Here is a 21,662-nt window from a genome sequence, read left to right on the forward strand (position 1 = left end):
CTCAAATCTGCAAGCAACAAACTCAAATATAAAAGGATGGTAAAAGGTGATGCCCTTAGATTTCATGATTGGTATAATGTACTTGCATAACTTAAGACAGTAGGTGTTCTGTGTCCTGGGCCACTACAGAAGAAGGGAGAGGATCAAATATTCTATTTTGCCCATACCAAAGGGTAACCACAAACATATTACTGAACATGTAGAATATGCTATAGAAACAGCCATTTTATGTAGGTGTTCTTTATACCGTATTTATTTTTCTCATCAATTTAATCCTTCTAAGTGCCTGGGGGCATCATATTTCCCCCATTTGAGGCCAGGCCATTTTTTATTTTATTTTTGCTATCGTTTATAACGTTTGGGTTATAACCCTAAAGACAGCTTATACATTTTGTAGGGAATATATATTATACACACACACAAACCCTTAATTATGTGAAAAGCACTCTCTAATGCCAAGGTTTCAGTCTTTTTCTTGAGAACTCTGGCTCCACTTGAAGGTTGAATACAGGTACTGCATTCAAGCATGCAAGTCAATGGAGCCCAGCTTTCTAATCACAATGTGATTAATTAAAAAAAAACATGGGAAAAAAAGTGGTAACATTTAGAAATAATTATGCATCAGAGGAACCATCCAGTTCCCGCTAAATGTAAAAAAAAAAAAAAAAAAAAAAAAAAAAAAGTGCTAAAATTAGCCCTGTATCTTCCCAAAAATCTTGACATGGAAAGAGTTAAATTAAAAGCATTTCAAATATCAAAGGGGTGCCTAATTTAGAAAAAATAAAAGAATGGTTTGATGGTGAAAATTGGAGTGGCTGGCCTCAAAGATAGGGCATTGGCACAGACTGAGCAAAATAAGGGGGGGGGGAACGCACTTGCTAAATGTGGCCTTTTAGCCCCCAAACACCAGACAAACCCATGCACAGGTGTTATCACTGTACTCGGGAGATGTTGGGATGTTGTTTGATAGTGACGTATACCTGGAGCTGTAAATCCATACCTAAAGCGCAATGTTAGTGATATAAAAACACAAAATAAATTACTACCACAAAGTTCCACAAAAGGTGGTAGTAGAATTAGTGCATGGAAGCGTTAAAAATATCACGATTTGAAATACCTTGAGGTGTCTAGTTTTCAAAAATATATAGTTTGATGGGGTAAATTGCATTGGCCAGCTTCAAAGATACCCGAAATAGCACATGGGGCAGAATGACCAGATTTGAGGGGGGGGGGGGGGAATGGTTTTGAAATAGCAAATGCTACTTATATTTATATCCCAATAATTTGGGAAAAAAGCAAAAACAAAACAAAAAACCCCTAAAAACATTGGGTATTTTAAAACTCAGGAAAAATAGTAGAATCTATTTAGCAGGTTTTTTTCATTAGCTTTTTTGGATAAGTAAAAGATTTTTCAAATAAAAGTGTTTTTTTTTTCCATTTTTTCATGATATTTTATTATAGGAACTTAGATAATATGATCAAAAAAATGGTATCTGAAGAAAGCCCTTCTTGTCCTGAAGAAAACAATATATAACTAGTGTGGGTACACACAACAGACCATTCTTTATATTTGAAAGAAAACAAATTATGCATGTGGGTTATTGGTGTAATCTGGGAACGTTTTTAAACTTTTTTCATAGGTATTGCACTTAGCCTGCAAAATAAATGTTAAAATAAATAACATTATGATGCACATAATGGAAAAGTTAACAGGGAAGTGGCACCATAACATTCTTCAAGTTTGCAGGTGTGATAACTGGTCGCTCCTGGCCTTTTTGGGATTGCTGGCAGTTCTTTAAAGACATATAGTACCTGCATATATGCATAGAGGGGTAGATTTAAAGTGTTAATGCTGCCATATGCAAGCCCTTCTCTATAAACTGAAATATGGACTCCATAGTGAGCCTTTACTCAATTACACGTGCATTCACCTTGATAACAGGGTTCACAGAAATGTTCCAAGACAAAGGGGTGAATTGAATAAAGATTTTCTCTGCTCATAATTTTTTTTTAGACTATTCAAAAGCCCGAAAATGTGCATTTTAATAAAAACCCATATATAATATGTCGAGATTTTGCATCAAGTGACGATCTGCCATTGTTTACTGTCAGTTTATTTGTATTGTCAAACTCCATTTCTTATTGCTCAAGGGCAATAAATTTCTACTAGGATAGTGAACATTCACTGTTATAAATACGTTTTAATTAATCCGTAACAGAGGGGTAGGTATTTGAATTGCCTCACAACAAAACAAAAAAAAACCCCAGAATAATATATTATATATATATATATATATATATATACACATATATATATATATACACACATATATATATATACACATATATACACATATATACACACACACATATATATATATATATATACACACACACGTGTGTAAAAGGTAAAAGGTGTAGTAGGCTGTGGTTGTCTATAAGAACATGGAAACAAATAGATATCAGTGGGAGCTGATGTTTGAATCTTAAAAAAAAAAAAAAAAAAAAAAAAAACCCAACCCAATCTAGGAAGGAAATTACAGTTTAAGTAATCACAGGGCCCTGGAAACCTCTGAGAAAAACAGAATACTTACTCAAACATTTAGGTAAAGGAGGTTCCCACTTGCTACCAACATTGCATTTTACATAATTAGATCCACTCATGCTGTAACCCGGCTCACAAGCAAACGTTAGAGTTGAATTTAGTGTGTATGGACCAGTGAATCCTGACACTTCGTGTGCATTCGGGACTTGTGGGTTAGGACATGCGACAGCTATGCAAAGCAAAACAGACATGTTAGTTAACAGGGAACTTAAGAGCAGTGGACTGGGTTAAAAGAAGCAGCTGACAGGTTAAAGTACTGAAAGGAGGCAGGATAGTTCTCCCTATCTTCAGAAAACAAGGGATACTATAGAAAGAGGAACAGTCGCACGCGATATCAAAAACGTTAATCAAATTCAGCATTACAAGCCATCTTTCTTGTGCTATAATCCATATGCACCAATTTGAAATTTGTCACATTAGCCTCTACAATTTTTTTTTTAAAAAGTAGTAAAAAAGGAATGAGACGAATTAGAAGTCTTGAGGCTACATATCCATGTGGGCATTAAAAGGTTATGTTGGAATGCTTAGGGACATGTTGGTTATAGTGTACGAATTATGGAAATCTACATTAAAGCAGAAAAACAAATCTATTGTTTAAGGGTGTATCAACTGTTTAGAAAAATAAGTACCCTATAATTATTTGGTAGGATATATAGCTCTAATCCACCTTTTTTCCGTTACTGTGTTTGTTTCTACTGATTCCAGGTATCTTTCCATTCACTTGGGCATACATTAAGTTAATTTGGTACGCTTCGTTAGTAAGATCACATGCCATTTTAGTGACTAAGAATTCTTTAAGTAATGGCAAAGGAAAATAACCACTTTTCATTCAGTAGAGATGCTCAACTACATAAATTCCAAAAGTACAGAATAGCATCTTTTCTAATTGTTTAAACCTACCGTACTTACCTCTCTGTTCAGCAGCGTCTCTTGATCCGTTGCGGCAACACAGGAATAGGAACTGAGCGGAGTCATGTGATGTACATTCACGTGACTCCGCTCAGTTCCTGTTCGAGCAACTCAGAGGGAAACAGTGGGCCCCCACGGAAGTCTGCAAGCCGCACCAGAAGATCTGCAGTTCAGGTAAGGGTGGGGGAGTAAATGAAATATAATCTGTGTGTGTTTTAGCATGGATGCCTGTGTAGGGGGCACAGGGAGGCTGAAAGTGATGTGCATGTACTGGCTGTCTGAGCATGATAGGAGTGTGATTGCCAACAATTGCTAGCATCTAACATCACATTCATATCATGCCCAGGCAGCCAGCACGATAACTTTATTTTTTTAAATTTCGGCTCCCAAAATTAAGGTGCGTCTTATACTTGTGGAAATATGGTATGTGTTAAGAACTAGATCAATATTTAAAAAGGTCTCCGGTGTCACAAAATACTTTTGGTAATGGGGGTTCCCACTGACCATTAATGCTGCAATTTACAGTATTACTAGTTGTCTTAATGCAAGTGTATGTAATGTGGTTGTACATACATGGAGATTGCACAGGTAACATTCTTACATCACTGGTAGACCTGCATTTGGGGGTTACAACTCCAATCATCCTCAACATCATTATGGCTGAAGAAGATCAGAGTTGTAAACAAAAAATCATGATAGATTAGCTGACAGTATGCTGTCCCTTTTAGCACTTAGAAACATACCTGGGAACTTTCCCCTTGTAGGACGCGGGTAGGAGGTTCCGCTGGCATCGCAGGACGCATGCAATTGTTGGAGTGGGTGGGGCCTGCCCTGGAGACTCAGAGAAGCAACGCTTCACTCTGAGTCACCGGGGTAGTACTCGGGTATGCTTGGAAAGCTGTTACCATGGTAGCAAGTAGCCATCCCTTCTCTTCCCAAAAAATGACCATACCAAATGATGCAGTATGTAAACAGAGCATTTTTTATATTTGAAAGAAAACAAATTATGCATGTAGGTTATTGGTGTACTCTGGGCACGTTTTTAAATATAAACCTTTTTATAAACCTATTGTACTTAGCCTGCAAAATAAGTGTTAAAATAAATGTAAAGTGGGTATGTGAAAATTATGCACATAATGGGAAAGTTAACGGGTAAATGGCTGCCTGAAAAATAGAATCATCCGTGTGAAATCACCTAGATTGCTTGCTACGCTACATTACACCCAAATTATGTTGGTGGCACCATAACATTCTTCATGTTTGCAGGTGTGATAACTGGTCGCTCCTGGCCATGTTGGGATTTCTGGCAGTTATATAAAGACATAGTACCTGCATAGTACGCCAAGAGGGGAAGCCCTGAAGAAATTACAGTTTAAGTAATCACAGGGCCCTGGAAACCTCTGAGAAAACCAGAATACTTACTCAAACATTTAGGTAAAGGAGGTTCCCACTTGCTACCAACATTGCATTTTACATAATTAGATCCACTCATGCTGTAACCCGGCTCACAAGCAAACGTTAGAGTTGAATTTAGTGTGTATGGACCAGTGAATCCTGACACTTCGTGTGCATTCGGGACTTGTGGGTTAGGACATGCGACAGCTATGCAAAGCAAAAAAGACATGTTAGTTAACAGGGAACTTAAGAGCAGTGGACTGGGTTAAAAGAAGCAGATGACAGGTTAAAGTACTGAAATGAGGCAGGGTAGTTCTCCCTATCTTCAGAAAACAAGGGATACTATAGAAAGAGGAACAGTCGCACGCGATATCAAAAACTTTAATCAAGTAATGGCAAAGGAAAAGAACCACTTATCATTCGGTAGAGATGCTCAACTACATAAATTCCAAAAAGTACAGAATAACATCTTTTCTAACTGTTTAAACCTATGTGTTAAGAAGTAGATCAATATTTAAAAAGGTCCCAAGTGTTACAAAATACTTACTCTGACATTTTGGTAATGGGGGTTCCCATTGACCATTAATACTGCATTTTACAGTATTACTTCCTTGTAAGACGAAACCTTTACTACATTCAAAGGACACAGTAGCATTTAGTAGGTATAGACCAGTTAATTCAGATAATATCTCAGCATTCTCAACATTAGGGGTTAGACATTCAACTGAGGGAAAACAAATACAACAATAAATATAAAAGTGAACAATGTAATAGATAACATAGGAAGAAGTTTAGCTGCAACATTAACTTTGTAATAGTAATTTTTTTCCCCTCACAAATTGTAATTTAGTTATAAATTTACAGCTCCTGGTATATGTCAATGCCAAACAACACCCCAATATGTGTTTAGCAACATCTCCCGAGTGCAGTGATACCCCACATGCATGGGTTTGTTGAGTTGGGATTTAAAATGCCACATTTGGGAAGTGCGCTTTTTTTCTCCATTTTGGTCAGTCTGTGTCTATGCCCGGCCACTCCAATTCACCCCATCAAACCATTCATTTTTTATGAAATTAGACACCCCTTGGGTATTTGAAACGCTTTTACTTTAACTCTATGTCAAGATTTTTGAGACAATAAAGCGCAAGCTTTAGCACTTGCTCAAAATAATAAAAACTTTTATATTTTCGTTATTTTATTCTTTTTTGGACTTTTTTGTTTTACTGGATGGTTCCTCTGGTGACATCACTGCATAATTATTTTTAAATGTTAGCACATTTTTTTTAAAAAAAAAATTTCTTTCATATTTTACTAATCACATTGTGATTAGAAAGCTGGGCTTGCATGGTTGAATGCAGTACCTGTATTCAACCTGCAAGTGGAGCCAGATTCTCAGGAGGGTCTGGAGAGTCTTTTCAACTGTATTGTTTTTTTAAAGGGCGCCGCTATCTTGCGAGTGGCAGATTCACTCGCAGTGGAGGTTGTGACCACTCCCCGGAGCGGTCACAACGCGTCCTGGGATGGGTGTTTGGTGTTGCTGAATGCTTTGCGATCAAGGCATTTCAGCGACACCATTGAACGATCACCTCCTAAACTCTTTTAAAACGGGCGTCCACCGTCATACAGTGGCCCCTGATGCCGATCTTGGTGTTACAGCAACGCTGTTTAAGCGAGGAAAGTGATAGTTGATCGCTTTCCAAGCTTATTTTATTTAATGACGGTTCAGGACCGGCAAAGGTCGTTAACAGACCGGTTTTGCGTGGCAGCCCTGAACCGTCAAAGGTCGTTAAGGGGTTAAACATTCATTGATAACCAAAACAAGCTGAGATGTATTTAAATGCATTACACTGCCGTGGTGAATTCGGTAATACGATCAAGATTAGTCTAATAATAAAGAAAAATCCACTGGATACAAAAGATGAAGCATCACAAAGCACTTATACAACAAACAAACCCATGCAAAAGACTGCTTCAGATACCAGAAAATCCCAGCCAGGCACAACGAACAGACATAGAAAAAGGCTGATCACACTAAAGTCAGACATGAGAAAACTCTAAACCCAATGGTACGAATGATGGAAATGGACAGCGTCAAGATCGCTCAAGGACATGCAGGCCAGTGCAGCCCTGCCTTCAGTCAGATTGAACACTAGCTTGTTGAGCACTGCCGGAGGGAGTCAGCTGCTGATTGGCTGATCAAGCAAGCAATAGGCAGAAAGAAAGAATCATCAGACCACAGAGGAGGATGGCCACAGCAGGCCAGCAGCTTCTACTGCCCCCCATATTTAAAGAATGCATTTAAAAAAAGTACTTAAGTATGCATTCTTCTTTACACGGGCTATGAGGGACAGTAAACTGTCCCTTTAATGTAGAAAGGAAGTGGCAAGAGATGTCCAACCAGATAAAAACACTGTTGTTTTTTTTTTTTTTTTTTTTTTTTTTAACCTCTCTACTTGTGCCACATGCCTACAAAGTGTACCCTGAGAAAGTACAAAGGAAAAAAATTACGTTTAAAACAGTGGTATGCAGGCTATGTTGGAGGATTTATGTTATTACTTGCATGCCCCTAAGAATGTTCAAGTCCCAGCAGGACTAACTTTAAAAGTTTTCCATTACCCTTGAACCAGGAGGTTCACTGAGTGACCAGGCTTTGAGTAATCTTTCTCATCCACTTTTGCTTATGCCAGCAACTAAAATGGTCAAAGGCAAAAAAAATATTCTTCCTAGATAAAGTGTATGTAGGTCTTTTCATACAGTATGAGGAACTAAAAGATTGAGCTATTATGGGGATGTTAACACAGACACCAGAAGAATCAGAGGTTTCCAGCAATGCGGAATACTCACTCAGGCATTTAGGTAATTCAGGTTCCCAGGTGCTGTTAATACCACAGGTTACCGAGCTGGAGCCTTTCATTGAGAAGCCTTCATCGCAAGCAAACGTGACAGCTGAATTCAGGTTGTATGGACCTCTGAAACCTGATAACTTATGAGAATTCGGGACATCTGGCTCACTGCAGCGAACAGCTATCAAGATAAAAAAAAAGTACATTTTTCAGAATGACGGAATAAAGAAGTACAGTAATGTGAATATTACCACAGGATTTGGGGTTTGTTCACTAATGTATGCAGGAGAGGTCCAGTTTTATCTCATTGACTTCATTGTACATTATGAAAGCCAACATCAGCGAGCTTCTGATACAAGAAAAGTTTGTAAGTAGATGTATACATAATTTAGAAAGTAGTTAGATTTATGTAAGCCACTTCAATGACTGAACTATTTTAACCATATGTTTAAGATACATACAAATTATACATCATTTTATAAAGAAAAATAGGGTTTTCATTTTAAACCATAGAAACACAGAGTGCTAGTATGTAAAAAAAACCTATACTAGTAATTTTGCTTAAATTAATACATTTTTGTTTTTATGTTCTAGAGGGCCATATCCATCCGTTACATAGTACCATATTGGCAAAGCCAACCCTTACATGGAATTTGCCCCTCAAGTGCCCATGTCTGTGTGGGTATGTGTCAACTTGAGTGTCTTAGTATGTCAGTGTGTCTAGGTATGTCAGTGTGCGTCTGCATTTGTTAGTGTGTGCACATGTTTATTAGTATGAGTCACTGAAGGAGTGTATTCTTATGGGTTTATGTGTGTGTTAATGTGGGTGTCACATAATGGATAAGGGATGCGGTCTCTCACTCTTTTCCCTTTGATCTCCCCTGCACTAATCACATTGTGATCAGCAAGCAAGGCTCAGCTGACTTGCAATGTGTGCGATCATCCAGCAACTGGAGATCCTCCAGTGACCTTCCTGCAGTGATGTCCAATAACGGATTGGAGATTCACACGATCGCTGGCTTCTGCGGTGAGTGGGGGGGGGGGAAAGAGTCCAAGCTCTCCTGCAAGAAAGTCAGTACCTGTACACCCTAATGGGCTTCTTAACACAGCTTCTAACAGGGCCGGACTGGGACTGAAAAGCAGCCCTGGAAAAATTTGGAGACCAGCCCCATATAGTTTATCTCACGGTGAAGCTCTTATACCCACACGCACCCCTTATACACACCCGAGTCACACTATGTGCCATTCTTTTTATCTCATTATTTGTATTAAAATGCCAGAAAGCAAAAGTGTTAAAAGGCCCTAATAAATGAAATACATTACACATAATGGGATCAAAACATTTACTACTGCGAACATTTTTAGATGAAAGAGTTCCATTTTATTCAGTGGAACAAAACACTGATCACATTATTCTTCACGATATTCTGGTAAGAAACTTTTATTTCTTTATTAATTCATGTAGACTATTTTTTTCCATATTTAATAAAAGCTATGATTGAGACATGTAGGGGGTTAAAAGGCATATCATGGGACAGAGTGGCATATAGTGGGTATAAGGCATTCATGGAGGCAGAGTGGCATGAAGGGGGTTAAAAGGCATATCATGGGGCACTCTGCCTCCAGAAAAGCCTTATGCCCCCTATATGCCACTCTGCCTCCCTGATATGCTTTATACCCTCCTATATGCCACTCTGCCCCGTAATATGCCTTTTAATCCCCTATATGCCACTCTGCCTCCAGAAATGCCTTTTACTCCCTATGTCACTCTGCCTCCAGAAATGCCTTATACCCCCCATATGCCACTCTGCCTCCCTGATATGCCTCAACCCTCCTATATGCCCCTCTGCCCCGTGATATGCCTTTTAACCCCCTTTTTGCCACTCCACCTCCAGATATGCCTTTTGACCCCCTATATGTCACTCTGCATCCAGAAATGCCTTATACCCTATATGCCACCCTGCCTCCCTGATATGCCTCAACCCTCCTATATGCCACTCTGTCCCATGATATGCCTTCTAACCCCCTATATGCCACTCTGCCATATAGGAGGTTAAAAGGCATATCATGGGACATTTTTGTTTACTTTATATGGCAAGCCGATCCAGCTTGCCATATTAATTAAAAAATAATATATGCCACTCTGTCCCATGATATGCCTTCTAACCCCCTATATGCCACTCTGCCATATAGGGGGTTAAAAGGCATATCATGGGACAGAGTGGCATATAGGGGGTATAAGGCATTTCTGGAGGCACAGTGGCATGAAGGGGGTTAAAAGGCATATCATGGGGCACTCTGCCTCCAGAAAAGCCTTATGCCCCCTATATGCCACTCTGCCTCCCCGATATGCTTTATACCCTCCTATATGCTCCTCTGCCCCATGATATACCTTTTAACCCCCTTTATGCCACTCTGCCTCCAGATATGCCTTTTGACCCCCTATGTCACTCTGCATCCAGAAATGCCTTATACCCCTATATGCAACTCTGGCATATAGGGGGTTAAAAGGCATATCATGGGACAGAGTGGCATATAGGGGGATATAAGGCATTTCTGGAGGCAGAGTGGCATATAGGGGGACACACTTACATACACACACATGCCGATTTTTTTTGTTCTTAACAAATACAAAAAACATACAGTACAAAAAATACATTATTTTACTCACCTACTTCTCTTGACTTCTTGGCAGCTGCACACTGTTCTCTATGCTGACAGGATGCCACTGACCTGACATCCGGTGCTGCAGCAGTCTGAGCGCGAGGGGGCGGAGCTTCCACCTCACGCTGCTCCCATCACTATACAGCCATCAGGCTGCTGGGAATGTAATCTAAACGGCCGGTGCGTGCTGATGCCGCCGGCCGGAGCTACTTTAACACTTTTTTTTAATTATTTATATGGTAAGCTGGATCGGCTCGCCATATAAAGTAAAAAAAAAAAAGTATTAAAGCAGAGGCGGCCGGCGGCATCAGCACGCATCGGCCGTACAGATTACATTCCCAGCAATCTGATGGCCGCATAGTGATGGGAGCAGCGTGAGGGGTGAAAGGTCAGTGCGAGGGGGCGGAGCTTTCACCCCTCACACTGCTCCCATCACTAGACGGCCATCGCACACGGCTGCTGGGTGCTGATGCCGGCCGACCGCATCAGCACCCAGCGGCCGCTTTGATTAGATTTCGGGCAGCCTGGGGGCAGCTCAGCGGCTGTCTTCATGGCCGCCCAGCCCCCGGACCTTCCGGCCCACCGGGAAATTTCCCGGTATCCCGGTGGGCCAGTCCGGCCCTGGCTTCTAAGGATTTACTGGTACGTCCTTATGGTTGTGAATGGGTTAAGGAAGTTGAAACTACAACAATCTAAACTCTCCTACCAACTCCAACTTTCCTGAATAACTGGGAGAGAGAGTTGTACCTTAAAAAAACATGTAGAAGCAGGAGTGGTTAGTTATTGTATAGTTTTGGGGTTTGTTTTGTTTCTTAACCCCTTCAGTCCCAGGGGTTTTTGGTACTTCAAGTCCCGGGGCAATTTTGCCATTTTTTGCAGTATGTCGGTTCAGCGAATATTCTCCTTTCCTATCACTAGTGTACCCATGTAAACTATATATTGTTTTTTCAAGATAGAGAGATAGCGATTTCTTTTGATACCATAGTTAGACAATTAGCTAAAAATTTAGGATGAGAAATTTAGCAAAAACTAAAAAAAATATATATATAGAGATTTTATATATTTTCCCCTCTGAATCTTCACAAAATTAGGTAAAGTGATGGAAAATCCCCTCCAAGTTTATCAATTCAGGAGTCCTGATTTTAGAAATACCTAATTTATTTAGAATTTCTATACTTTCCCAGCACTTATAGGGAACATACTATAAGGTGTACATTATTCATACCATTTTTCCATTAGGTATGAGGGGATTGCAACTCTAATTTTAAACAAACAAACCAAAAATACCCACAAAAGTATATATTTATGTTAGCAGACAACCCAGACTATTGTATCAGGGGTATTTGGGTATTGTTCATGCAGCTATTTGGCCATTGTCAAAGGTGGCCGCAGAAATTTCCTGCGCTTCTTTTCACCAACACTTCTGTGTTGCTTAGATTTGTGTGAACAGGGTATGTGTTACGGCAGAGATGTTTGGCTGCATCTCCTGATAATGGAATCCTTAGGTGTTTTGTTTTTTTTCTTTTCTTACTAGAGGGCCATATGCATTCCTTACATATAGTACCCTATAGGATAGTATTTTTTTATACTATTTATATATATATTATATGGCTTAATGGGTTTGGGGGTTGTGAACAGGGGCAGGAGGGTTATACCTTTTAGATGTTGGGGCAATGGGATGTAAGGGTTTTTTTTTATGATGTTTTTTATAAATTGTTTTTGTATTTTTTTTTTATTGTAGTTATCAGTGCAGTATAGTTAGAGGTGCTCTTAAGGACCTCTTGAACATGTTACTAATGCCAGCCCACTAGTGCCTCATTGGAGTGATCGGATATCCCAGCAGGGTCTAGACTGACCCTGAAAATAGAAGAATTGATCCAAACCTTTGCATTGTGGAGCAGGAGAACTCCAGTTCCCTTGAGCTGTGCAGAAAATGGAGTTTTCACCTACAAGTGTTAATCCAGTTTTGCATTTATATGTCACAGAATTCTGGTACGCATACTCGTCTTTCTCAGGGTCATAACTCCCATCAGTTATTGCATCAGGAGGAACACAGGTAACAACTACGTAACAAAAAAACAGAAGATCATAATTTATTCATCCATCCATGTAAAAAATACACCTATTTCTGGAAAAGCACAAGTGTTTGTTTAATAGCATACCTCAACTGTACCATGAAAAAGAATGAGCTATCAAAACAATTCAAGTGATAAAGTCAGGAGATGCACCAGTCTGGGGTTTAGCTTAAAGTGAAAAGAATATCACCAAACAGACCACATAGGAAAAACCATCCACAGCCTTTAAGGAAGAATGGAGAGAAAAATATAATTGCCGAAAGAGACCTATACCTAATCCAGTTGGGGTTTTTATTTCTTAAAAAAAAAAAGGCGCAAGAAAAACTCCCAATAGTCCAATTCTAGTTTTTTTCATAGACTGCAGCTGCCAGATAATTAAATAAGTATCATGGACACTAAAGTTAGAAAACAACTGAAATATCTACCCCCTATCATAGAATAACTATAGCCCCACTTAAAGGGATCAGTGATCTTCCCAATAGCCCATTAACTTTATGGGGTTTCATGATGTACGGCACTTCCTTTAAAAGTGGATACCTGGTAGAAAGATCAGCAGCGCAGAAGGGGTGGCAGGCACTGGGATTCACACATTTCCAATCCTCTAGGTAAAGTTAAATAAATCTGTAGACGGTTTTGCTAGTACACCACCAAGCTCATTTAATAACTTGAGATGTACCCCATCAGGCTAGCTGACAAAAACCTGGTTTTATGACATTTTCTTCAAAACAGACCCGGAGGCCGTCAAGATTTGGGTGACTTTATCGCAACGCTAATGATCAGTTCCTCCGTAGACTTACAAGATTTCAGTGTGTCTGCTTGGGTGATCAACTATGAGCCATTCTATTGTTTACCATAGGCTAAGATAAGAGAGCTAGAATATGCCTGAATGGCTAATATGCAGCTGCCTAAAAACATTATGCAAACAGTAGAACAAAAGAAAATACTATTTTTAAAGCTTTTTATAATCTGTAACAAAACATGTGCAGCATGTAACATGTTACAATGGTGTAGTTGCAGAAAACAAAAACCCCAAATACTTACTCTCACATACAGGATCTGTACCACTCCAGGTTCCATCTGCTTGGCATGTTCTTGTACGTATTTTTGTTATGAATCTGTATCTAAAAAACATACACACAAAAAAATAAAATCACTGGTGATTATGTATCAGATAAAACGTTAGCGAACTACATTTAGCTGTATTTACAGCAGACCTTTTTTTTCCCAAAAATTCTACATTTTACAAATCTACCCACCAAATAATAGAAGAGTATGTGTTTAGAGATGACAGTTATATATATATTTTTTTAAATGACACCTTATGAGCATATGATGGGGCGGGGGGGGGGGTGTGTTTCCGGTCTTAGGATCATTGATGGTTTCTTTCGATGCATATAACAGCCGTGCCATCCTTTTAAATGACATGGTGACCCCCCTATAAATGCAGAGTCCAATATGCCTTTGTCCCTTTCTACACCTCCAGCTATTTTCCATCCAGCTGTGATATACTTACCTCCAGTCAGCTCAGCTACCAGCTCTGCAGAACCCTGCATATGTTTCTGCCCCTTTGCCAACTAGTTGCGTCACAAGGCAGCGTGGTACTGGGTGTGTTAAACAAGACCCACAGGTCACATAATTGGAAGCTGCTCCTAATTATGTTAAGGGGAGCATTTTGCTACCACTGACTGCCACTTTAAGCAGCCCATCTATTGTATTTAAAGAAAACATTGTTTTCTTAATAAAACCATTAAGTACCCAGGAAATGCCTTAATACTGATTTGATGGAATAGCTCCCTGCGACATTAAACTGTACCCTTAAAAAACTAAATTAAGTGGCACAACAATATACCACAAAAAAGCTTTGGCAATAACTTACAGTCAAATGCATCCCCTTCACAGATCCACTATCTGTGCTGACGACATTACAGATTTAAATGGATAATAAAACTCTGGAGAATGAGAAACCGTATACTGAATACCCACCCTTCATTACAAGTATAGTTTACTTCAGAGCCAAAAGTAAGACTTTCAATATGTACTTGTCCGTTTGGTATATCTGAAAGACTTGAGCAGCTTCTCACTGTAACAGAAAACAAAATAAAAAAACATCAGTATCCTCAGAATTAAGTGTGATGGAAAAGGAAAAACAAAACAAAAATTAGAGCAGTACCCAAAACCCTTACATTCACAAAAAACCGTAGGCTCGGGCCAAGTTGAATCAGGTAAGCAAGTTGTGTTAGAAGCTCCGCCAATTCGTTGGTAACCAAGACGACAATTGTAGCTCACGCTGGTCCCAACAGGAAAGTCAGCTATGCCTTGAAACGATGCAAGCAGCTCTGCGTATATAAGTCTAGGAGGAGGACCACAATCACCTAGATGTAAACAAAATGAAAAATACATAAATTTAATTGTTTTACATTTGACTCCTGCATGAAACTTGAATTACTATTATGTGTGCAAAAAATGCAATGACAACCTTTTGAACATAGTATTACCAGTATGTTCAGCCTTTTTTTGCAGGGACAGAGAGTGGTCCATGCCACTGCACAGAAGTCAGCCTAGACATTCATGAGTACTAAGAATCCAAGCCTACTGGCTGTGTGCTGACAGCATGTTGCTGTTTGAATGGCTAATTGTACATCTGGCGTTCCCTTCTGGCAGGTGACACTGCCAACGTCACCAGAAAATCTGAGGAATGGAGTAGGGACCCTGGATGCCGACATCTCTGATCGACTACCCCTGCTACCTCATCACACATTTTGGTACAGATTCATACCCTTCGCCTTAAAAGGTGATGTCTTGGAACGTGGCTGGCATGAACACACCAATTAAGCCCTAAATGACCAATGACGTGCCAGGCACGTCATGGCATTACATAAGCTTAGAAAGTGATCTACAGCTTAAACAGTGTAACTGTAATGTCTCAATGCTGAGACATTTAGCAACACCCAAAACTGCAACAGGAGCCCCGTGTGGCCCCTTCCCAAGATGTCAATGTCTGCCATATACAATACGGCCTTGGAAGCCTGATTTAAAAGAGCTTAGGAGGCTATTAACCATGATTGCAGCACCCACTAAAGATAAATACGTTTTCAAGAGGTTCTCCAGACCCTCCAAAAGGACCGACATAAAAACATTGGTTATTTCTAAACTCAGGAGAAATAATAGAATCTATTTAGCAGGTTTTTGTAGATGAGTAAAATATTTTTTTCCAAATCTTTTATTATTATACACTTATTTTTTAACGGAAATAAAGCTGAATATTGTTCCCACCATCAAAAAAGTCACACGAGAGCTCAAAATATGGAATCCCTTAGATTTCACTGGAAGGGCGCACTTGATCAAGATCAGTTTTCAAAAAATTCTGTATCCTCTTCAAATGCTGCCCATCCTCTTTCCAAAAGCTGACACTAAACTCATTTAAAAACTCATAAAAATGCCTATGGCAAAATAAGAAACCTTGGATTAGTCTATTTAGATTTCAGAGATTTAAACCAAATCTGGTAGCAAATTTTAAACATTGGAAATGTCATAGACACAAAGCAGCCCCTCCTATTACACAGATGCAAGGAACAATACACCTCCTCCAGTGGTTTTCCACTTACAACCGGGGCGTTATATCAGAACAGACAGATTTCAGCCAGACAGACTGGAATCATTCTATTACTGATATAATTAGGTTTGCCAGAGAGCCCCCATATTCAATACACACGCTCTATTCTATGGTGAGACAAGGGGGCCGCATCATAACCCACTGTGGGACTCTAATACTGGGTGAGCAAAATGACCCAAGTGGAGCCAGATGACTTGGTCTAAGCCACCCTTAAACTAAATAGACTCCTTCCAGCCTCCTCTTTTACTAAAATGGCTCTCAGAATAGCCCATGGGGCATATGGCCTCCTAAACAACAGGCCCACATGGGTCTAAAAGCAGATGACAAATGCCCTAAATGTTTTCATGAGTGTCCAACCATACAGCTGTTTTGGTCCCAAATCAGTCATTGTGTGGTGAGGAACTAGCTGGGCACTTTTAGGATCATCTTGCCGGAAGTCATATTTAGTTTCAGTGGGAGCGTCCAGTGTCTAGACGTATACAGATGGTCGTGGCCACAGAGTGTAAAGCCATCCCGCAGTACTGGATAGATGGGACACCCCCATCCAAAAAGGTATTTCAAGCTAAGCTCAAATCGGGAAGAATCCCAAAAAAGTTGGAACTTAAAAGATGAGGGATGAAGGGGCAAGAGAGGACGGGCAAAAGGTTTTTGTGAGGCTGCAGAACTCACATCGTTAACTAGTGAGACACATTGTGTATAATGGTTTCATTCTCTGGTTTATCACATCCTGTATGGATTTTGGGTAATAAAAATTTAGGGGGATGGTTACACTCAGGTGACGTGGCAGTGCTCTGAAGATAAGGGCTCAGGATTTCTGGGACAAATCAATGGTGGGCTAACCAACCTCCTAGTGGAAATTCGACGCTTGTGAATTTTAATAGTCTATAAACTCTCAGAAGATGGCGCCAACTAATTAAGGTCTTAAGGTGCATGGGCCCTGCTGCAACACATATTTGATCAGTGGTTTAAACATTGTTAACGTGATTGTGAGATGGTATATCGATTGTATTTTGACTGTGTGGCCACCATTGATGACGGACAAAAAACAATAAAAAATGTTTAAACAGTTAAATCATAGCCACTATAGGAGAGAAAGTTGTAATTTCAACTCCTGGGCTTTAACGCACATTACGAAAGTCCAACCCCAGTAAACTTGTGCTTCAGGAAAAGCTTGGCTGGTTCTGTAAAATGTATAGTTACATCATTGATATTTCTTCAGTCTTACACTAAAAACTATGCACTATACAGGGCCAGCTCAAACCTTCATAACAAATAGCAAAGTCAGAGAGTCGAAACCTCCAACTCTCCTGCAAATGCTCACTTTAGTGAATACGCCGCAAAGACTCACCATTACTACTAGTGATGAGGGCCAGAAAGATGATGTGAAGTGCACAGAAACAGCTGGCTGAAATGTTAGATGGAAACATCACTATAAAACCTGCAAGAAAGGGAAAATAATTTTGTCAATTTGCATATATTTTTTAAAGAAGCTGTTCCACCTACTCTGATGAATTTAAGACTTCTATTACTAAATGCAATATTAGACAAAAGATTGTTGAACTTTAAGATTTGAATGTCTTATTTTGCTCTTACATATTATGTTATTCACATATTTCTTAACGATAACACCAAAAACCGTCAACCCTTCATGACCCAGATTTTTTTTGTACCCTAAAGACCAGAGTTTGCACTTTTTGTTAAATCACGATTCCCATTTTCCATATTTGATGTACCCACGCAAATTAGATATAGTTTTGATAAGGAAAAGTAGAGACTTCATTTGAAGTCATAGAAATATGTTAGTCCCAATATGTAAAAATCACATTAAAATATTTTTTGCAATTCCGCTTAGGATTTCTCCAATTACTCAATGGCAGACCTCCTCTGAACTCTCTTCAAGAAGTCAATATCCTGACTATGTGGGATCTCCACAACTTTATGCAATACTTTTGGGAGGCGAGGTCTAACCAGAGAATTGTGAAGTAATAGAACCACCTCCAGGGGAGCGCTGGCAGCCCACGGTCTGGGGGGCAAGTCTAGTTCGATGGCCCATTGCGCCACCGAATCAGCCCACCATCCATGCCCATCTTTTCATGATTTTCTAACGCATATTGATGTAATGTGATGGGATACATGTGATGCCTGAAGGCACAATTTAGTGCCACTGATCCTTTTTAATAAAATATGGAGATTGAAATGGAGTGAATAACACAAAACCTTTACTTTTCCTCTCACGGATTTCTGGGTCTAGAAAGTTTTGTCCTCTCAAGTGACCATAAATTTAGGAGGGCGTTTTATCTCTGGATAAGTAAAAATTGAATAGTTCAATTTAGGGCTGCAACAACTAATCGATTATAAGATGAGCATTTGCTCTGAAAAATACCCCTCGTTTTATAATAACACTAAGATCCAGATCCCCCGTAGCGCTGCTTCCGCTACTGCCCTCTACTTCTGCCGGGGCTTCTATGATGGAGCACCAGCATGACATGACCTTCCGGTGCTTCACCATAGAAGCCCTGGCGGAAGTATCGGCCAGCACAGAAGAGGTGGTCTGCGCGCATTGCGCAACGTTCGCCGGCTGCCAAAGATGAGGATCCGCTGCAGGGTACCCGGATCATTCTCGCTCGCAGCCGGTGGGCGTTTGAGCGATGCGCGCAGACATCCTCCGCTACTGTCAGCACTTCCACTGGGGCTTCTATGATTAAGCACCGGTGTCACGTGACCTTCCGGTGCTCAGTCATAGACGCTCCAGTGAAAGTGTCGGCCAGAAGTAGAGGTTGTCTACGCACATCGGGCAGACGCTCACCGGCTGCCCCTACTAGACACCAAGGAGTCTGGAGCATGGGGGTAAGTCTAGGGGGGGGCATATCAAGGGCACAGTGGTATATAGGGTATATAAGGCATATCTGGGGAGGACGGAGTGGCATATCTGGAGGCACAGTGGCATATCAGTGGGTATAAGGCATATGTGGGGAGGGCGGAATGGCATATCTGGGGTATAAGGCCTATCTGGGAGGCAGTGTGGCAAGCCTGGGCTCAAATGTGCAGAACTGGAGGGACAGGTTGGGAAATAAAAACAAAAAAACATTATTTTTTTTATAAAATTTATATTTATTTTTTATCCGATTAAATCAAATAGGACAGGCTCTGCCACACCGACACCCAAACACACACACCAGGACAGGCTCTGCCACACCCACACACCAGTACAGGCTCTGCCACACCGACACCCAAACACACCGGGACAGGCTCTGCCACACTGACACCCAACACACACACCATGAAAGGCTCTGCCACACCGACACCAACACACACACACCAGGACGGGCTCTGCCACACCCACACACCAGTACAGGCTCTGCCACACCGACACCCAAACACACCGGGACAGGCTCTGCCACACTGACACCCAACACACACACCAGGACAGGCTCTGCCACACCGACACCAACACACACACACACCAGGACGGGCTCTGCCACACCGACACCCGCATCAGTACGGGTTAATCTACACAAAGTATACAAAATGCTTTCCACACTGTTTTATTTGTGTGTTTCACACCTTGTATATTGATGCCCCAGGTAGGAAAGCGCACACAGTGAAATCAAGGGGGGTGCTTGCAGCACATAAGTACATGGTCTAAACCAGGGGTGTGCTTCCCCCCAGGCCAGTCCAATGTTCTTCACAAAGGGCCGATCTGACTGGGACGGGCCACTACCAGCAGTGGGAACACAGTGGGATCATGTAACGTGAGGTTAGGTGATGCTGTGGTAAAAACAAAGCTTTTTGCGCAATGTGGGAGAGAAGGGGTCAGTGAGTATGTATGCATGTTAAGAGTGCATCTCTTTCAGAGGTGATATTCCACGTAGAACGACAGAGCTTTTGAAGAAATGTCTTATAAACTTGAACAACGAACACACAAATTTGGTCGCCGTGGAAGCATGGGAATGACATTACTTAACCCACTGAATCATATACCAATTTAAGACACTATGTAGAAATTGTTTGTTCCCTTCTCCTGACAACTCTCATGCCATACCTGGCCCTGTGATCGCTGCCTTTTCAGGTATGTTAAGTAGTAATTACGGTAAGTAGTATCATACCTGTAAAAAACACTAAGTGCTAAAGTTATGTAATTGGCATGTGTGTGATTTCTATGCTATTTCTGAGATGCCTGAGAAATTTACTTTATACGTTTTCATAGTTTAAAGTTGATTTGATTCTTCCTCCTTAATTGCTCTGGATAATGCAGAATAACATTATGTGACAGTGTTTTCCAGATGCTCCTCGAGAGTTCACTATCCAGTTACACAATGGTCAACTGCGCTTTCACTTCACTGGCTATACTTCTTCCCTACATTTATACAGCTGAATTATATTAATGTGTAATACCTCTAGATAAGTCATGCAAGGTCAATGAATGCTTTTTATTGTCCTACAAAGGAAATTTGGCTGTATGCATCATTGATATTGTTATGGATACGTAAACAAGATACTGTATATCATACTTTCACTATGTATGGCTTATTACTGACTATTGTGTATTCCTGAAACTGACAATATGAGAACAAGTGAGCATGAGTAAAAACCCAATAAAAATTAAATTACAAAAAAGGAGTGAAAGTGTGTGTCTCTATGTGTATAAACATGGATGGAAGTGTGGATACGAGCTACCAGGCCCGAAGATTCCAGCCCTCTTCTGGTCTGAACCGACCCTCTCCAGCAGCGTTCCCAAGTTAAAAGGGGCCATGCAGCTTTCATGTGCATTGAAGGGCATATTAGGGCTAAAGCGTCCCTTTAACCTAAACACAAGTTAATTATCGGTCAGAGGAACGGAAGACGCATAAGAGAACCTATAAGTCACCTCAATCTTACAAGAAAAAGTTAGTCATTGTATGCCTCGTCAATGGAATAAATTGCTTTCAAAGGAATGTTTACTGGGGGCTGAAATGTAAGCAGTTTCCATTTTCCTACATATATAAGGAGAAGCTAGACATTCTAGAGCTCATGCAGTGACAGCTGTATTTACTAAACTTTAGAAAGGGGAAGAGAAGCAGGAAAGGAGACTTCTGATGTAATCACATATTGTAGAATTTTGACCTCCTTATACATCTAGAGACCTGGGAGCATTGTAATTGAGCAACCCTTCAACAGTCGGCCACATAGATCATACCGTAGCGACTAAATGTTGGCTAAAGCATTAAATAGGAAAACTACGTCTTGTCAAAATATATTTGAAGTCACCCGTATCCAAGCAGGAATTTCAACTGTGATACATTTAAAGGGAAATTCCACCAACTGAGTGTTATGCATGTGTTCTGTCTCCGTTATCAACTCAGTCTACAAGACAAACACCCTGACCCCTTATCATACAGCACAACGCCTCAATCTTAAAAGGACAATCTGCTCAAGCATGTGTCGGGTCTAGTTAGGCCCACTCACGTGAGCCAGCGCTGACTGGTGGCCAGTACAGAATGCGTCAGTAGCCAAACACATCTGCATGTCTAGAAGGTGGAGTGCGGGCAAAGAATATGCAGAACGGCTGATAATGGTTG

General features: G+C 40.5%; 1 protein-coding gene across 1 annotated transcript; it reads right to left on the reverse strand.

Moving 5' to 3' along the window:
• Positions 1-1,649: 1,649 nt before the first annotated feature.
• On the reverse strand, positions 1,650-21,425 carry LOC128473647 (complement component receptor 1-like protein). Its single transcript, XM_053455898.1, has 11 exons — positions 21,352-21,425; positions 17,453-17,542; positions 14,675-14,863; positions 14,475-14,571; positions 13,533-13,612; positions 12,300-12,479; positions 7,754-7,933; positions 5,457-5,633; positions 4,937-5,116; positions 2,595-2,774; positions 1,650-1,654 (listed from the first exon to the last, which is right to left on the reverse strand). Exons 2-11 carry the CDS (start codon positions 17,529-17,531, stop codon positions 1,650-1,652), a joined length of 1,347 nt encoding a protein of 448 aa, XP_053311873.1. The 5' UTR covers positions 17,532-17,542; positions 21,352-21,425.
• Positions 21,426-21,662: the final 237 nt, after the last annotated feature.

The sequence above is a fragment of the Spea bombifrons genome, chromosome 2 (genome assembly GCF_027358695.1).
Source record: "Spea bombifrons isolate aSpeBom1 chromosome 2, aSpeBom1.2.pri, whole genome shotgun sequence".
Taxonomy (NCBI): Eukaryota; Metazoa; Chordata; class Amphibia; order Anura; family Pelobatidae; genus Spea; species Spea bombifrons.